The sequence below is a fragment of the Pararge aegeria genome, chromosome 3 (assembly GCF_905163445.1).
Source record: "Pararge aegeria chromosome 3, ilParAegt1.1, whole genome shotgun sequence".
In the NCBI taxonomy this organism is placed as follows: Eukaryota; Metazoa; Arthropoda; class Insecta; order Lepidoptera; family Nymphalidae; genus Pararge; species Pararge aegeria.
Window position 1 is genome coordinate 3,899,906 of NC_053182.1, and position 20,845 is coordinate 3,920,750.

A 20,845-nucleotide genomic window follows, 5' to 3' on the forward strand; every position below is an offset into this window, starting at 1 on the left:
CTTAAAGGCATTCTGAATATAGGCACTTTACATGATAAATAAATAAATAATATTAATAATAAGTTTATTTCAACTAGCAGTTACACAGTAACTCAGTTAGTTATTAAAAATAGTACAAAACAAGGCGAACATAATGTGTATCATGAAACTCAAATTCGATAATTCTGCAAGACTGAGTCGCATTTATTATCGCTCATATCTAGAGCGAGAACCATACACTTAAATTAAATCAGGTGAGATGAATATAAATAAAAACCTAAAAAGCTTTTGAATAATTGAATTGAATGCATTCATAAACTCGATTATTTTTCTTACATTTACATAAATTCATTCATAAGATTTTTTTTTATATAAATAAATATACTACGACAATACACACATCGCCATCTAGCCCCAACGTAAGCGTAGCTTGGATTATGGGTACTAAGATGACTGATGAATATTTTTAGGAATAATGTACATAAATACTTATAATATACAGATAAACACCCAGCCACTGAAAAGCACACATGTTCATCACACAAACATTTTCCAGTTGTGGGAATCGAACCCACGGCCTTGAATTCTGCCCACTGCGCCAGGCGGCCGTCCGTCCGATTGATTGTCCGTCGGATTGAGTGATTCAAGCACAATTAAGCGGATTTTAATGCCAAAGGTTTATTTCTACCAAAGCAGCATAGTTGCAATGGTGTTGTTTGCTTTAACCGGAGGTCTGAATGGCGCTGTTACCCCTGAATTCACAGGCTCATGATGCTTAACACCTAAACGTAAATGGACACTGGGCAGTACAGAATGTGTACCTGCTATGCAGTGGCGTGCACTTCATACATGCACAAAAGCGCTGCATACCCAGTATTGGAGGGGAATATTTATATTTTATGCTATATATCTGCGTTATGCATACCCTGGCCGATGACCCTGTGCACGCAACTGCTGGTATGCCCTGCAAAATGTTGGTCTAGGCGATGTTTCTTCATTTATAATAATAATAAAAATGAATTTATTTAATCCATAATGAAATATTACAAATACCAATTTTATATAATAATAATAATAACAAGCTCTCTGAGTCCAAGGCCGTGGGTTCGACTCCCACAACTGGAAAATGTTTGTGTGATGAGCATGAATGTTTTTCAGTGTCTGGGTGTTTATATGTATATTCTTAGTATTTATGTATATTATTCCTAAAAATATTCATCAGTCATCTTAGTACCCATAACATAAGCTATGCTTACTTTGGGGCTAGGTGGCGATGTGTGTATTGTCGTAGTATATTTATGTATTTATGTATTTAAATCCATACAAAGTGATTACAGATCATTGAAACTAACAATAATGAGAATCTATAAAAATTATTATGATTAAAGATAAAATTGTTTCATGTATTATAATTGTAAATTGTTATTCTTGTATGGACCCCCTTCGGGTAAAAGCCTCCTCCAAGGCATTCCACTGGTCTCTAATCGTAGCTGTGGTTAGCCATCTCCGACCCGCTATCGCTACTATTTCATCGACCCATCTCCCACATGGCCAGCCTCTCGCTCGAGTACCTCTCGGTCCGGACCAAGTAACTGATCTTATTGTCCATCTATCATCGTTATATCAATTTTATACAAAATATCTAAAATACGGTTTTCTTTATCAATGTCATTGATGCGAAATATAATCAATTTAAAATAGTTGAACCAATAACTAACCTAAAATCTGGCGATTTTGTGTTATAACTTTTTGAACTCTTCCTGTTAGAAGACTTCCTTACCGTCACATCACACGTTAGATGTGCGATCTGAGGAAAAAAAGGAAAAATGCTTCTCCTATACGTGTTATATGCATATGTCGGGGTAGGCATTGTTTTGTGTATATTTTAAGTGTTTCCTCGTTGGTCTAGCCGTTATTATGTTCGAAGGTCAAAACAAAACTTTAGGGTAGGTAGGCATTGTTTTTTATACGTTCCTACTGTTCGAAAACATAAGGGAAATACTTTATTGCACACAAACATCAAACTATAAGATAAACAATAAACAGAATAAAATAATACAAAAATTTCAGGCATGCAAAGGCGGCCTTATTGCTAACATACTGTAAATTTAGAAGATTCGACTCGACTTTAGCGGTCCAAGTAATACTTAAATACTGCCACCACATCTAGATATCCCGACAAACTCTATCTACTCGATTTTATCCTGAAACGAAGCATCCTCTACAATAGGCGATGTTCCGTCAAATCTCAAATCTCAAATCTAAATTAAACTCGCGGGTCTTAAAGTACTCTGCTCTTTTTACAATGGTTGGCACCAATATATATGACAACGCTGGATATAGATAGTTTCCTTATTTAGGTAACTAATAAATATGTTTTTTTTTATCATAGTCTAACCGAAGGATTTGGAGGGCTCTACAAGTATGTACTTTAATGATAAAAATGCCTCTTCTTTACGTCTTTGTCGTTGCTTTTAAGTTTTTCGTTTTTATGTTATGATTAGTAATTAATGTTAAAGTTTATTTTTTTTCTATTTAACACGTAACTGTTAATTAATGTGACAACCATTTTGTAAATGTGTTTTTATTTAGGTTTTTATGCATGTGAAGTTTCTTTTTTAACGCCTGTCAATTTATGCATAGCAAAAGCCTGTCATCTCCTAATTGCATTTGTATTATTCCAGGCGCGGTTTTGGGTGCAAGTCATAGGTGAATTAAGAATGGGTGTGAAGTTAAAGAAAGTTAACTATTCAAGAACGCCTATCGAATATGAGTTGACTCCGTATGAAATACTAATGGACGATATTAGGTCGAGGCGGTATACATTAAGAAAAGTTGACGGCGCGATACCTCAAAGGTAAAAATATACTTAAGAACCTGGTATACTAACTTATTAGTTTACTCATATTGCTGGTTGCATATTGTATACACTGTTTCGTTTGTTACAGTGTTAAAAAGGACGCACACGCTATGATACTCGAATTCATTAGAAGTAGGCCTCCACTCAGAAAGGTAAGACATGTCAAAATATTAAAATTATAATATCGGCTTCGGAAAACCCTGTGATAAAGTATACTATGTATAAGTATGGTATCTTTATGCATTGTTTATAAAAATCCAGGTATATTTTGCAGTACCTATGTCGGAGCAGCATGGTGTAGATCTATCCTATACCTACTTCTGTGTGTAGAGGTCAGAATTCACAGAATGTATTTTCCCGTTTTTCTGTGGGATACTATAAGGGAATTTCATAACTTATTCTTGCGGATACTGGTGGCATAACCACAAATATCCAAAAAGACTAGAAAAAAAATACCCTAAAAGAAACGCACCTTTTTGGTAAAAAATGAGATAGATAGTAAAAGTAATATTTTATCTATGCATAATGTCAAGCTTTTATATAGATAGTCTCTGCAGTAAAAATATTGACGCTAAAAGTTTTCCTGCAACCCTCTGTGGCCAGTGACAACGGTACTTTTAAAGGGTAGTTTCATAGTTCTGAGAAGCTTTAACTTCAAGCACTTCTTTATAAACAGGCATCAGAACGTAAGCTACCTCCAAGACGGCGAGAGGTGACTCCAAGGGAACAACTTCTGGCTTCCATCCAGGTGGGCAGACAGCTCAGGCCTACGCCTTACTCGCGGCGGTTATGTGAGTATTCAGTATTATCTACTTATTCATTACTACAAAATGAATCATCTAAATGAACTTACGCGTGACTTGTCAGACTAAGTACCATTTTAGTTTATAGTAACACCTCTGGAGCCGTTAAAGTATTACGTAAGCAGATTTTAAATTCACCCCTTCCCCTCGTCAGCAAAAGTACAGTACGTTAGCATTGGGGGGAGGCCCCAATGCTAACGTAAACATTTGTAAAATTGATTGATTTATGATTGATTTATGAGCAGCAGAAGTTTTCAAATTAGGAATAGGTTTGGAAAAGAGGACGTATTGTTTGTAACGCACATAATATTTATTTAAATAAACTTTACTCAAGACAAGACAGGTGAATAGCGCGCGGTAATTCTTCTGCTCAGTTCTAAGCGAGTACCTTAACGTATTAATTATTTGTATTAATCCCCGAAAGAGCATTTCGTTTTCTGCATAGACAATGTGTACTGCTGCTATAACTTTTTTTTTTGATTTTCTTGAAGAATTGAAGGACGTCAACGTAAAGTGTATTTGAACCTACGAGCTTTGGGATATCTATAACCTGCTCTTTATTGCTTTAATACATACATGTATTAAAGCAATAACTAAATAAGCCTCAATATAGCTAGCTAGCTAGTATTTTAATTTTGTTCCAGATCCCTGCTCCTTCCTTTCCACATTTCCCGAAACGTTCACCACCCAACTGATTACATAAAATTCCTAGTATCTATGTTTTTTTTAATAGCAACTTTACAAGCATTTTTAAATCAGCGCAAATAAAGAAACATCTATTTATCTGAACCATGTCTTTGCTTTTTAATTTTGCCAGGCGTTATCAAAGATTTATTTTTGTAACGTGTTAGTCGATGTGCTAATTATGTTTTACACGTGCAATTAATATTTAATTAGAACTATGTAACAACGCATTATCTCAATGGCTCTACACAAACGGTAAAGTAATCTCGATAGCTATATATCGGACGAATCGTTTGTTTTTAATAAAATTAGGCAATATTTATGTTTTTGTAATATTTATCTAATGTATGTTTTATGAAAAGCTCGCTTTTATTAATATTCGAAGTGCGATTGGTATTTATTTTCAATAAATAAAACTGCAAATCTACCGATCCGCCATGACAGGTGAAACGCCGAATTCAAAATTATGACGACACGTCTATATAAACATAATTTTTTACCGCTTGAACTTCGAAAATATCTGCGTATATAAAGTGTTTTGTGATATAAAACTATCAGTTGCTAAGTTTTTTGTTATCAATATTAAAATCAATAATCTTAAGCTATAGAAAAAGGACTTTCTAAAGCTCTAATTTGCCCATGACATGTACGGCCGGGACCCATGGCGAGCGTTTTAGCGAAAAATAATTTTTTAAATATAATTAGCAATTTATATCAACATAACCTTTAATTTCTGCAAAAACACACTTATTTATTTGAAGTAGGCCTAATATAAGCACTTTTGAAAAGTCCGGTCTGTCTTTTGGATATAGTGGATTTTTAAATTTAATCATTTTCTAACATCTGATTTGATACATCTGCCGTCCGTTCTACGACGCCAAGATTTTTAATTTTGTGGTTAAAGTTTTCATAAGACCTAATGTGTGATAGCGGGGTGTGCCAGCAAGTGATGTCATGCAGTGCTTTATGTCCGCGAGGCTTTCATGTTTGCGTCACTTCAGCCCAATGCCGCTCTACTTTCGTAACGCATCACCACACAATGGCCGCGTAACATGGCGATGGCGAGCACAATACCACGATAAATCCTTAAACTAGGCTAATTTCGCCTTTTACCACACGCCGATTAATGGTATCATCACCACCAACCCATAGGCTCACAATAGAGCACGGGTTTCCACTCAGATTAAGAAGGGCTTAGGCCTTACTCCACAGGACTGGCCACGTGCGGATCGGATGCTGGTAAAGTCGAGCAGATATTTCAATACCTATGCGAAGTTGAAGATGTTTTAAATTTTTTTATGAATTCCAAGAGACGCCGTGTTCATCATAAATTAAATTTTTATTAAAGTTTTTACGTAGGACTAATTTAAATTTGTAATTAGAAAAAATTAAACGACCAAAATATTGAGTACTTAATATCAGAAGTAACTTGTAATGAATCGTGTCAGTGATGAAGTGGACAACCATTTAGTTAGAAATATGATAAAGAATGACATATCTTTTTTGCGCTGTTAAAAAAAACAGACAATCCCTAAGTAACGTCTAACCGAAGAAGATTCCTGGGCGTACATTTACGTTCCAACAAATGATTTTCACTAGGAAACTCATATAATCTAACTAAGTTTATAAAAAAAAACCGAACATAAATTTTTTGACAAACAAAGAGTTGGCGAAACGTTCTTTGGATAGAAGCAGGCGTTACTTTGCGTAAATCCATGATATATTATCAAAATTAAGCTTAATTTGCTATACTCCGCGAAAAGCAGGAGAATCTGTGTGGTGTAATTTATAATTTCTTCAATCCTTATACCCCACACAAAACAGATCTTCGGCAATATACCCTCTACGCACGTTTCGCTCCGAAACCGGAGCATCATCAGGAGATGTTGACTTTACAATGAATAATTGTTAAGTAAATCATGAATAATTGTTAAGTAAATCATTGCCGAAATTTGATAATGAAACGTTTTTTTTCACCCGCTTCACTCCTTTAGGAATCTTATTTTAAAGTTTCCTAGGTTTAGTAAAAACGGGCCTAACTTCTTTCAACCTTATTTAGCAGCATTTAGCAACTTATAACCGTTTTCACTAACGACGAATAAAGGCAATTCTTAAATAAGTAACGCCTAAACTAAGGATATTCCTAGGCATATATCTACCTTTGACCAATGGTTAACACCTAAGAGTTGGTGAAACGTTTTTTTTCTATAGTCATTTTCCTAGTTGTAGTAAAAACGAGCATTCATGTTTTAACGTAGCTGTGTGCGAAAGCATTCCCATGGCTCAGCTACCAGGAGACGAGTTCATCGTAAGATTCCAGTCGGTAGGAGTCCCAAATAACAATCATGCCCACCCGTGGCGTGCTGGCCCAATAAGGGTTACCCAAAATGCTTAAATTCAAATTCAAATTCAAATTCATTTATTTCAAGTAGGCCTACTTTATAAGCACTTTTGAAACGTCAAGTATGCATGTTTGTGTGACTCTACCACCGGTTCGGAAAGCAGATTCTACCGAGAAGAGCCGGCAAGAAACTCAGTAGTTGCTCTTTTCCAACATCAACATTTACAATCATTTTGCTATCTTGCGGGAGATGAGAGCGAGGCTGGCTGCTTCCATTCTACCTTGTCATTGAGGAATTCATCAAATGTATAGTAACCTCGCTGTACATGATGCGTTTTTACACATTTTTTAAATGTATGCATTGGTAGGTCAAGAATTTCCTTAGGAATCATGTTGTAAAAGCGTATACTCAACCCCACAAAGGAGTTCTGCACCTTTCGCAGACGATATGCAGATATCACTAATTTATGACCGTTTCTCTGCTTGCTCTGATAACCGTTATTTTCAAAGATTACCAAAGATTTGCTGCGATCCGCTTCAACATCAGACGGAGGAATACAAATGCGTTTTTAAATGTCAATGTGAATATTTGTATTCATCTGCAGTACGTCGAGCTAAAAATAAAACGAGAGATTAAGAGCCTTGCAGCCTCACGAGTAGAATAAATAAGAGAATCTCGAAGATTGCTTCTGTTTACTAATGTCTAGCTAAATATTCTTCAGACACTAAAACAATCTTATGTAGTAGCTTAACTAGCGATTCCCCGTGACTGCGTAAAACTTCTGGTAAGTTTCCCATACAAGCTTTAATTCTTTATGCCACAAAATATCCACCGAAAGCCGCATCGCGTCGGTAGAGCAAAAAACTCTTGCGTCGGGAAGCAAAAAAAATAACTCTTCAGTTTCATTGATAAGAAAAACCTGCCGCATTAATATACAGTTTTTCGTGCGTCGGACAACAAATCTGAGAAAGCCTTTCAAAACTATATACTTATTTTTTGCCTTTATCATCATCATCATCAGCCCATTTCCGGTCCACTTCAGGGCACGGGTCACCCTCCACAACGAGAAGGGGTTAGGATCGTAGTCCAACACACTGGCCCAGTCCGTTGCCTTTGAGAACATTACGGAGAACTTTCAGGCATGCAGGTTTCCCCACGATGTTTTCCTTCACCGGTGAAGCAAGGGATATTTTAATTGCTTAAAAAACGCACGTAACTTAAAAGTTCTGCACTACGGCCTAAACCCTTCTTATTCTAAGAGGAGACCCATACCCAATAGTGGGCATAGTAGGCTTAATAAGACCAGACCAAATTTATTTTAGTTCCAAGTATATTAAACTGCACTTTCCACTTCTAGTTATTTAAATAATCCGGACTTATGTTTCATGTTATCACGGTTCAAAAGATTCTCTTAATTTGCAAAATACACTTTTTAAAGTTATACAACAACTTTATGTTATATTATATAGTATAGTACATATTTATAAATATGTTATAGTGCATTGACATACATGACGTGCGAAATCTTTTTTTCTTCTAAAAAGCAATTTTCCTTTTGATTAACAATTCCTTACCGAAGTTTTGATTCAAAAAACTTTTCTATGCTATAATTACACGAGTTTGCTTTCATCTCTCATACTCGGAATATAGCCTAGAGCAAGGCGCCAGATGAAAAGCTTGAGGTTACGTAACACCGGCTCCGCTTGTCTGGCAGTTCCCAAACTGTGTAGGTCAGGGGTAAGGTATTGATCTGGCTGAGATTCACGCCATTTGCGTCCTTATATGCAGCCTAAGTTACACGAGGGATTGATAATGAAAATTCATTGTACAATGAAGTTTCAAGTAATTAAAATATCACTTCCTTCAACGGTGAAGGAAAAACATCGTGGGGAAACTATTACCTAAAGAGTTCGTCATAATGCGTGTGAAGTCCACCAATCCACTGCCCCAGCGTAGCGGGTTGCGGTCTCATTGTGGGGGGGAGATCCGTGCCCTGTAGTGGGCCGGTAATGGGTTGATATCATGATGGACGCTTTGCTCTAACCACTTTGCTATCACCGCAATAAACACGCACTTTCACATTTATAATATTATTATGTACGGCCGATTGGCGCAGTGGGCAGCGACACTGCTTTCTGAGTCCAAGGCCGTGGGTTCGATTCCCACGGCTGGAAAATGTTTGTGTGATGAACATGAATGTTTTTCAGTGTCTATGTATATTATAAGTATGTACGTATATTATTTATCGAAATATTTATCAGTCATCTTAGTACCCATAACATAACATAACACAAGCTACGCTTACTTTGGGGCTAGATGGCGATGTTTGTATTGTCAAAATATGATATGACATGATGGTATGACGCTCATACCTTGGAGGCTTGGAAGGTCACTTCTGTGGGATGCAACTTGTGTTGATACCCTAGCTGCATCACACATCCAGGCTACTTCGTCAATGGTAGGTGCGGCTGCTTCCAGTGCCGAGCAGGCCAAGAGGCGTAAATATGAAAACCTGGATAGCAGCTTCATTTTTGTGCCTTTTGGAGTAGAGACTTTGGGACCGTGGGGTCCGGAGGCAAGAGCCCTTTTCAAAGAATTATCGAAAAGGGTTATCGAGTCTACCGGTGATCCTAGAGCGGGCAGTTACCTTGGCCAACGAATTAGTTTGGCCATCCAGAGGGGCAATGCTGCCAGTGCGGTGGTTTCGAGGACGTTTTAGATTTTATTTAGTTTTCAAATAGTTTATTTTAGGTTATAGTTATGTATTAATAAAAATTATATTTTAGAGATAATCAAATAAATCATTCATTCTTAAGGAGTGAACTCCAAAAATGTATTAACCTAATTCTTAACTATTGTCGTAGTATATTTATTTATTATTTATTTATGGACTATGAATTCATTTTTCTAAACACTATAAATTCGTAGTCCAATTCTTAATCATATTTCGTAACGACCCTGAAATGATAACAGCTATAACTATCAACATGGCACAAAAACATATTATAAACAATACAGCATTGCCTTAATTAATAATTATCGTACATAAATAAAACCGTATTGTTTGTCCGTTACTGTGAAAGATCGACTCATGTTGTAATCGTTTTTTTTTAATTTCACTATAAGTTAGCCCTATTTAGTTATTCATTATAGTTTTTGCTTGAACCTGGTGCATAAACATAGATGTTAAGCAAAATACATGATCTATATATCCTGCCAAGATTGGTGTGCAAAATCATTATAATTTATAATTAATACCGAGACTGCAATCTCGCCTGGTGGTAAGATCAATCTTATCTGTATCATCTATTATGGTAGCGGGCTAACCTTTTAGGGGGTGACAATGTCAGTCATACTATATCTAAAGCTGTCATCGTTTTCTACGCGGTATCGTACCGCAACGCCTGAACTTTATAGGCGGCACGTCATTTGGGTGGCAACTAGCTTCGGAAGTAGCCTCCCATCAGACCAGACCATCTCTCAAATGTTTTTTTCCCTAATTGCCTTAGCCTGAGATGGACCCCAGAACCTCTTATAAGACTTAATTCTGTGTCATTGTACACTATTTTCATGTATTTTTTTTACTGACTGCAATCTCATCCTGGTGGTAAGTGATGATGCAGTCGTCTAAGATGGTAGCGGGCTAACCTGTTAAGGAGTATGGTAGTCATACCCGGATAATCAGTTTCTACGCAACATCGCACCGGAACACTAAATCGCTTAGCGGCAAATCTTTGTCAGTAACTAGCCACGGCCAAAGCCTCCCACAAGACAAAAAATTCGTATAAATTTTGATCATTCAAATTTTTTGGCTTGCTTCTGAGAGTACGTATACGCGAGTGAGACCACCGCGAGAGCTAGTGTACAATATATTTTTTCTAAAATTATGGTTAAAATATTTATTACAACTTTCTTTGCTCTACTTAAAAAGGAACAATCTTCCTCTGAATAATAACGAAAGTATTCAACTTGAATTACTTATTATCTGTTTAAATATGTTAAAAGAACTGCCAAATACCGTTATGTATGCACTACTCGTCATACACCATTGTCATAAATAGCAAATATTTGTTCAGTGAACATGATCCAGCGATTCCCAATGTGTTGCACGGTGTTCGGTGTATTTTTATATAATGTTTTCTAAGAATCCTTTTCTCTAAATATCTGTGTATATATATATATAAGTTTCTCATGTCATACGAGACATACTCCCCCGAAACGGCCTGACCGATTCTTATGATTTTTTTGCATACTCTGAGAATCGGTCGTATATCTATGATATATGTATTTTTTATAATTTAGCATCACAAAATAATTTACAAGAGTTATTATCTATGTTTATAACTTTATATATATGATATGGTATTTTTACTTTTAAATAAACAACCAAATATCACTTACTAAATTACGTAGTATCAGAAACAATTAGAAATCCTTCAAACATCCCTTTATGGCAAAAGCACCAGCTAGAAAATGAAGTTTGTTGTGGGCTCTTCTTAGACCAGGGCGCGTTCGGAACCCTCGTAGCTTTAGGTTTAAATTGGCGAACGAAGTTATCACCATCTCCTTACAATTATGTAAACATATCAGTATGAACGCTTCATAAGTGCCTGTGATAGGACTACATGAATAAAGAAATTTTGAATTTGAATTTTTAATATAATTTGAAAGTAACAATGTTTATCTGTTACCTTTGCACGCCAGATACAACCAGACCAGATTTCGATTAAATTGTGCAACGAGTGCATACGGGACAGAACAGAATCCTTTTAGGCTGACTGCTCTCGCGGCATTAGAAAAACGGAAACAAACACGGATGAAGGCCTACCATGCGAAAGTGTGCTAGGTTTTGCCTATTTTCAAGCAGAAAAAGAGCAATTCACGGTTACAATATACGGTTTTAAGCATGGATGTATCAGAAGATACTTTTTATCCCCGTAAACAAATCTACGCGTACGAAGTTGCGGGCAAATAAGTTAATACCTAATATGCTTTATATTCGATTTTTTTTTAGCCAGGTCTGAACGGCTACGGTATGGGCAGGAGAAAATTATATCGTCGGGGAAAGGATAAAAAATTATCTTCTCCCACAGCTTTATCAAATCTTAGAGCACTGGTGCACAAGTCGAAATAATATCCAAATAATATATGTGTAATAATAAATTGAGGTAAACTTCTTCTATTCCATGGTCCCGGGCTTTATGGGGTGGCCACGTTAATTATATCCTTCGTTGGGGGATATAATCGGGGGATATAATTTTTATCTCCTGACCGGCTAGCCCTGCTGTTCATATTTCTAGAAGTAATGGATAGCGTATTTTTTTTGCATTTTTTTAATTTAATTAGCAGCAGAATGTCATAAGCGTTTTAATCCGGGAACAAAATGGAATTAAAAAAAACTAATTCTACTCAGTATTTGTTGGGACAAGCAGCTAGCTCCCATAGTAGCTAGTTTATGTGTCTAGTTGTATGTCTGTCTATATTTTAACTTGTTCTGTAATAAAAAACAATAAGCTCAGTTTACAATGAAACTGAAAGTCGAAGGCAAAAAGAATAAAACACAGGTTGCATAAAACTGGTCTTGGAATTCAATTGGAGGTTCGTCAACTATAAGTCACGTCAGTATTTTTATATGAAATCATCTCCAAACTTTACAACAAAGTTTATACCATTCTTAGAATTCTGAATAGTAAATTCAGTTTTGAAACTGTTTTTAATCAATGCTATTAATTTTATGAATACGTTTATTTCTCAGACACCGGTTGTTTAGAATGTCAATTTAAACTTAGAATATTTGTTTAATGTTTTAACTTGAAATTAACTCTTTTATTCACCATCTTTATTTGTAACGTAACTTATATGTTTATGCGTATATTTCCGAAAACACGAATATCATAATATTTATAAGTACTTTATTAAGCTGCCCTTCTTTACGAACCTCAATCTCAACTATTTATAACTACTTTGAAGTCGCAGCATTCAGTTTACTTAAACGTTTTGATACGTCACCTTAAAACCATTTAATTGATGGAATCTATGCACTGGAAACGTACGAAGTAATGTTTGATAATACAAAGGGCCAATGTCAATTAAACAAATTTTGTTAGACAAAAAAAATATCAGCCTATACTTTATGTACTTCGCCATGGGAAAGACCTCTTTCATATGATATATAGTTTTAAGATTACTTATGTGTTATACTTTGAGAACCGTTGGCAAGTAAAGGAGACACGTTACAATCTCGCCTAGTCCAGTCCGCGTTCGATTTTACTGCAGCGCTGTCGTGTGATACAGCCTTATGAAAAGAACCTTAGATAAGACTAAAGTATTTTCATAAAATATGAACTATTGGTTTATAAATATTTAAAAAAAACCTTTATTTTTAGTATTAAAAAATCTTGGTTTCGATATAAAATATAATTTTATTATATTAATTCAATTATGTGAAGTGTTTTTGCGGCTTCGTAATTCCAATAGTTAATAAATGGGATTAAGTGTTCTATCGATGTTCATTTGTTTCGTGGGAAAAAATTGTGGTGCACCCCTTTCCTTGGACGTGTTTTGATTGAAAATAAAACGAAAGTGTACGGACGTAGGGTTGAATTTGGAAAAACTGTGGAAAGTGTTTTGCCGGCGCCAGTTGTTTCAATATCTCAAAAGAAGTTAACTTATGATGGGAGTGTACGTAATGAACACTCTTGCTATGGACATCAGTCGTAAGTATCTAATTGTGCCTCGAATCTGTTTCTGAAATTGTTGTTTGACATGCGAAGTTCTTATTATGTAACCTTTTCGGTTTTATCCTTATTATACCTTTTTATTTGAACTTCATCAATCACTACAAATATTCAGCTGAACTTGTACATTTATTCCAATTCAAATATATTTTATTCATGTAGAGATATAAAGCGATATAGATATATGTTGCGAGGTGATGGTGAAAACTACATCACAACTTAAAACTAAAGCTAGGAAGGTTCCTAATGCGCCCTAGTCTAAGAAGAGAACTTAGCCGGGTTAATTTTTTGCTATCGCCATCTCATATACACATCTTTTGTTTGATACTCTTTGGATGATAAAAGATGAGTTATGGACTATAGGGCTGATCTTATGATGAAGGATGGACGTCGCGACGCATGTTAGAACAGTCCAGTTTATGATGATTTAAATAATAAATAAATATACTACGACAATACACACATCGCCATCTAGCCCCAAAGTAAGCGTAGCTTGTGTTATGGGTACCAAGATAGCTGATGAATATTTTTTATGAATATGCTACACATAAATACTTATAATATACAGATAAACACCCAGACACTGAAAAACAATCATGAATGAATGAATGAATACACTTTTATTGTAGACCACAGAGAAAATTTACAGAGATACAAATACAACAGCACAATAAGGTAGAACGTACAATTAGGCAATCATGTTCATCGCACACACATTTTCCAGTTGTGGGAATCGAACCCACGGCCTACGACTCAGAAAGCAGGGTAGCTGTCCACTGCGCCAGTCGGCCGTCAATTTGTCGCCGGATTTGTTTCTCATGTTATCATATAATTTTACAACCACGACGATTAAAGTTTTAAGATGAAAGGTTTTAAAATATTTAATAACCGGGATAGCAGGTTAATTATTCTATAATGATAATCCTGTTTGTAACGGAAAATTGGCAGAAAAATTTGCCCATTTTCAATATCTGCAGATTATTTGGATTGAAAGTTCTAATACCGATGAGTAAAGTCTAAAGAGTTTTAACCCCCATTTCACCTCTTAAAGTGGATGTATGGATACATTCCTAGTTCTCATATATATAGGTTTTATTGAGGAACTTTCCCAGATGCAACTTTTCGTGCGAATACATATGAATCTAGATTCATCGGGATAATAGGTATATGACTAAATTGTATTCACCAACTGTGGATTGCGCATGGATTTCTACTGATAAGAAACCCGTGTTTGTTTGAATAATTTAACTAAGCAATAATTCCATTGTTATACAGAAATGAATTCTCTTTATTTATTCTAAAGCTTTAAATTTATTATTTCAATTCACCTTTCTATAATATGGTTTATACTTAATGATTATATAAAGATGAAAAAAATCAATGACTTTTCAAACAAACACTTCAAATTCATATCGATGTTTTTAAAGCAATAGAATACGCTACATAGGGCCTATGTCACAACATTTTTATTGATGTTTGCACAGTCATGATCTGGAGGATTTTGAGAAAAGGCTAATAAGAGAAGGATCTTCAGGTTTCAAGATGTCACTTCTAAACCGACTACTGTAAATTTTGCGGAATCAGTGCTATAGTTATGTAATGCAGTCCAGGACATATCATGTTTCAGTCTTTAGTGATAATAGGTAAAATAATAATGTACCTTACATTATACAGTGGCGTTGGACCATTGCTTGTAATTTGTATTGTATATGTTCTTATTGAATATAACGAGTGCTAACTGCCACTTCAGCTTCAAAACTACTTTAACTAACTAGGATTTTTATATCATTTTTTTTCACATTTTTTTTACGGTACCGGTATTTTAACACGCTGGCCAAGTGCAGATTTTTGACGGCCGATTGGCGCAGTGGGCAGCGACCCTGCTTTCTGAGCCAAGGCCGTGGGTTCGATTCCCACAACTGGACAATGTTTGTGTGAAGAACATGAATGTTTTTCAGTGTCTGGGTGTTTATCTATATATTATAAGTATTTATATATTAATATATATCATATCATATTATTATTCATCAGTCATCTTGGTACCCATAACACAAGCTATGTTTACTTTGGGGCTAGATGGCGATGTGTGTATTGTCGTAGTATATTTATTTATATTTATATATTTATATATTTTCAGACTTCACAAGTCTCTGAAAAAGTTAGAGATGCATGCCGGAGATCGACCTCGGTCCCTCCAAATGCGAGGCCGGATTCCCAACACTAGGCTACCATCGCTTTTGGACTTTTCATTATACATATATTAATATCAGGGTATTTTTATAGTGTTTATTTATTTATTTGCCGCGTGGATTTATTTGCCCCACCTACTCCTGCGGGTGTCGTACGAGGCGACTAAATGAATATAGCAGAGAACAGGCAGCAGCTTCCTCTGTACTACTACTTACTACGATCTTCTGCGATCACTTACCCGTCTACCCAGCGTGGTTATAATGGGAAACCCTCCCGTTGGGAGAGGCCTTTGTTCCAGCAAGGCTAGCACAGTCAGGAGACGAAAATTAAGGAAGGTTCCAAACCAGCCCACAACAAACTTAGCCGGGTTTATTTTTGTTATCACCATCTCACATTCCCCGATTATATCCCCTGACGAGGGATATAATTAACGTTTCCACCTGCTTCGCTTGATATGTTTAAAAACGCAGTTAAATCTTATTATTTTGCGCAATAAGACGACTGTTATTTTTCCACTATTTATAGCTTATCATAGTATATATATTTATATTTTTTTTATTATATTCGTAAGTAGTTATTTGAATGTAGGTTTATAATAACTTTACACCACCTATTTGTTCTCGCTCTTGTCCTAATCCTAAGGTTGCCTGGCAGAAATTGCTTCTAAGCGAAAAGGCTGCCTGTTGTATTCTACCAGTCTTTGTGTTTCTCTCTTAACGTCCTTTATTTTCCTAACTGTGGTGTACAAATAAAGAGTTTAAATAAATAAATAATTGTCTCACGCCCATGCTAGCCGAGCAGCAGTGGAATGTTATAAACTATTTATTAATAACTATTTAATATTAACTATTAACTATTTAACTATTTAATATTAACTATTAACTATTTAACTATTTAATATCCACCCCACAAACTAAAGTGTTCTCGGAATATAAAATGTACGATATCTAGCTATATCTACAGACAATGGTATAGATATCTAACTATGTGGCAAGCGAGAACCGTGTTATGCAAGATGTCGAGATTGTGAATGGATGTAGGAATGGGAATGATTTTATCTGCACTTTATCTTTTTGATACCCACATAACGGCTACCTACGTGACTTTTACATGAGAATAATACCGAGAAATGTACCACATTACAGAACAGGTTCTCGGTGAATTGCCTATATTGGTACCATTTTTTTTGCATTGTACAAAATTAACTATGTTTTGGTAGGTTTATTTTAATTGGAAAAACTAAAGCTGAGGCAAATAACTTGTTGGTATCATCATTATTATCAACCTTCTCTTTACACGCTTTTTTTAGCTTCACCTGTATGTTTGTTTGTATGTTTGAAACCGACTCCTTTAGACTTGATTTTGACCCTATTCAAACGGTCTGATTTCTTTCAAACTTGTTAGATATATCGAGGACCGATGACAATACACTAATTTGATAAGATTATTCCAATTATCAATTTACAGTTTTTAGTTATTGTATATAATTTTCATTAATTTCATCTATAGTCGATAAGGCAGAAATAATGTTAATTTCCATTATATTTAGCCAATTTCGCTAATAAAAACAAACTAAAAGGTAGAAATAAGTTTGGTATTTTATACCAAGCTTGTTTTTTATTTATTTTTTAACTATTAATTTATTTATCATCACTATTGAAACCATACCAACACACTATAAGGCTTTTAGAGAAGTATCTAGGCATTTGCAGTTGGCAGTAGGTAATTATATTTTTACTTCTAATGTTCTAAACGTTTAACATAAAATGGGAAAAGTTAGAATCAGGGTGCGAAGTGAGATGAGCGCGGGGCGTTTTCATTATTTTCGACACAACGCACTGCATGCAATAATGATTGAATGAGGGTTCTGTACGTTCTTAATTCTGTGGCAAGACTACGGTTCTAGAGATACACGGTGCGATCCCATCCCATGCCGGGTCAGTAAAAGTAAGAATTACAATAATTTGCTATAGGCTAAGGATGATGAAGCTTTTTTTTTATACCACTACAAGTTAGTTACTACGATCTGACCTGCTGGTAAGTGATGATGCGGTCTAAGATGGTAACGGGCTAACCTTTTAGGGGTATGGCAGTTATATTAAACCCATACCCCTAATGGGCTTCTACGCGACACTGTACCCGAGCGCTAAATCGCTAAGCTGCACGTCTTTGTCTTTAAAGTGGTAACTAGCCACGGCAGAAACCTCTCAAAAAAGTTAAGAAATTATAAATTTCCCAAATTTCTCCTGCCGGGATCGAACCCGGAACCTCCCACTTGAAGCGCTAGCAAAGCGCTCACCACTGCGCCAGTGAGTTCGTCAAAGGCCAATCCAAATTTTCCAGCATGGTGGATCAGATCATACAGTTGTCACCAGTGGCGTGCATAGAGGGTATTCACAGGGTATGCAGACAGTGGCGTGCATAGAGGGTATGCACAGGGTATGCAATAGATATAAAACGAAAAAAAACTCCAGTATGAGTTATAAAAAAACTTAAGGATAGGCATTGTAAGAGTTATAAAAAGCCTACCCTCAAGTATTTATAACTCACACTAAGTATTCAAAATTCGTACTGAAGATTTTCTCCATTTTATATCATTTGCATACAGTGGCGTGCATAGAGGGTATGCACAGGGTATGCAGATGATATAAAATGAAGAAAATCTTCAGTACGAATTTTGAATACTTAAGGGTAGGCTTTGTAAGAGTTATAAAAACGTACTAGCTATGCACGCCACTGGTTGTCTCCACCTCTGCTCTTCCCTCAGGTGACGGGGCATTTTTATTGCCCAGCTTAGTGATTATTGGCAAACCCTTCTTTTAAGAGAGGCCTTCAACCCAATGGACTGATATAGGCTATCGATGGTTGGTCAAACGCACTACGCAATGTTACACGCGACCGCGGACTCACGTGTGACACCTAACACGATCGCTTTACTGGACTAGTGCTGACCTACTTATTATACCGCTGAAGCCGTACAGCTGCGTTATAGCTTTCCGGAATGCGGTACGATGTCACCTAGTAAAGAGGATTATACTCGTATAAAAATAAAAAAATAAATATATTACGACAATACACACATCGCCATCTAGCCCCAAAGTAAGCGTAGCTTGTGTTATGGATACAAAGATAGCTGATGAATATTTTTATGAATATAATACCCATAAATACGTATAATATACAGATAAACATCTGCAGTTGTGGGAATCGAACTCACGGCCTTGGACGCAGAAAGCAGGGTCGCTACCCACTGCGCCAACTGGCTGTCAACCCAGTGTGTCAACTTGTATGCCCCTTGTTACGTACGGAGGACGACGGGCACATTACTCTTAGCTTAATGTCATGAGAAACCTTCACTTCCCGGGCGTGAGATGGGGTTTAAAAACTCCATTACCACTCTTTGTTTTCTACAAAAAAAAACAATCGAATTACGAACCTTCTCTTTTTATGAAAAGTTCAGAAGATCTTAAATAATATCCAAACAACAACTTTCACGTTTATAATATTAATAAAGCAAAGTATTAAATACTAGTACGATTTATAAAACATTACATAAAGCCCTCTTGCCTTAGTCTCTTACATGTCCGTGTATTTCGTATTCGTTTTCTAAATACGCTGACAGATGGCGTTAGTAGTTCTTTCTATCGCGCTATCGTTTGTCGCTACGGCGCGCATATAGACCCCGGACTTCATGTATTGTCACACAACTTCTTAACTTCGATATAGCAATATTTTTGTATAAAAGTCTGACTATTATTGAAATGAAATTTATTATTTATAATCGGTTTCGGTTACATTTCTTATTATCTTGTAATCAGGAGAGTTTCCCACTGTCACCAAAAAAAAAAGTTAAATAGCTACGGCAAGTCTCCCATGAGACCTCAAGTTCAGAAATTATAAATTCCCAAACTGTCCTTGCCGGCTATCCAATCCATGACCTCCCATTTACATAATGGTGTTATTAACTTTATTAAGCGATTAGCTTAGATTAGAGAAGCGGTGATAGTCCAGGAATTCGGTTTCAATTTCGTAGTGCCGAGTTCAAATCCCAGCACGCACCTCTAACTTTTCGATGCTATGTGCGTTTATAGTAATTAAATATCACTTGCTTCAATTGTGAGGGAAAACGAGAAATTAAAAAGAGAGTTCTCCATAACATTCTCAAAAGTGTTTGAAGTACGCTAATCCTCACTGGGCCAGGGTGGTGGACTACGACCTAAACCCTTGTCACTGTGGGAGGAGAACCGTGCCCTGGAGTGAGCCAGTAATGGGTTTATATGAAGATGATGACAGCGGGTAGCAATACGCCAGCGAATCCGAAGGGGTGCAGAATTAAGGATAAATAGGGATAGGGCTAGTATCCCTACTAATATTAAAAATGTCAATGTAAGTTTGTTTGTTACGCTTTCACGCAAAAACTACTTAACCGATCCTCATGAAACTTTGTACACATATTCTTGGAAGTGTTAGAAGAAATATAGGATTATTTTTATCCCGACATTAAGCTCGGTTCCTTTGGGAGAGGGGGTGAAAGTGTTTGACGATTTTACACCATAACTCCGACAAATTATAACCGATTTAAATAATTATTTTTGTACTGTAGAGGTTATAACATGTGTTTAATTTTGCCAAAACTGTGGTTGGAGATAGATGACAGAACTCCTCAGCGGACAGCAGCAAACCCCTCATTTAAGGCTTAGCGATACTGTTTACTTTTTTTTTTTTAGAACTACAGCTAAATTGAATGCCACATCAAAAACAAAATGAAACGCAGACGAAGTCGCGGGCAACAGCTAGTAATATATTAATTTGTTTTCAATTTGTCTTTCTCTCGTTGGTCTTTCCCAACCGATCCAAGAAAAGTGGCACACTTCATCACTTACTCATCGGACTATACGAGTGTCGAGAACCTGCGGTATAACCTGTATGTCGGCCGCTGGGCTACCTTTTGCAATGCGGATCTAAGATTTTTCCCTTTCACGTCGAATGCGCGCCACGACCTTGATACATTTGCAGGTAGACTACTGCTTAGGTTAGATTCGAAGACTATTCTACAGAGGAACTAACTAAATTATTTTTTACACATATCGCCACTTAGCCCTAAAGTAAGTACTTAGATGACTGATGAATATTTTTATGAATATTATACATAGAATAGAAAAACTTTATTGCAACACAACACAATAGGAAAAAAAAAGGAAAACAGTAATAGTACATAGTGCTAGGGTGCAAAGGCGGCCTTATCATAAT

The 20,845-nt window shown here is 36.1% G+C and overlaps 1 protein-coding gene across 2 annotated transcripts in view; it reads left to right on the forward strand.

Moving 5' to 3' along the window:
* Positions 1 to 20,845, forward strand: part of LOC120636568 (protein spire) — a 223,195-nt gene that overhangs the window by 162,201 nt on the left and 40,149 nt on the right. Inside the window, exons 6-9 of one of the 2 annotated variants that reach the window (XM_039908105.1) lie at positions 2,372 to 2,401; positions 2,664 to 2,836; positions 2,928 to 2,991; positions 3,516 to 3,630. In XM_039908105.1, coding sequence (XP_039764039.1) covers positions 2,372 to 2,401; positions 2,664 to 2,836; positions 2,928 to 2,991; positions 3,516 to 3,630 — 382 coding nt within the window. The remainder of the gene's footprint in view (positions 1 to 2,371; positions 2,402 to 2,663; positions 2,837 to 2,927; positions 2,992 to 3,515; positions 3,631 to 20,845) is intronic. The other variant, XM_039908113.1, reaches the window with a different exon arrangement.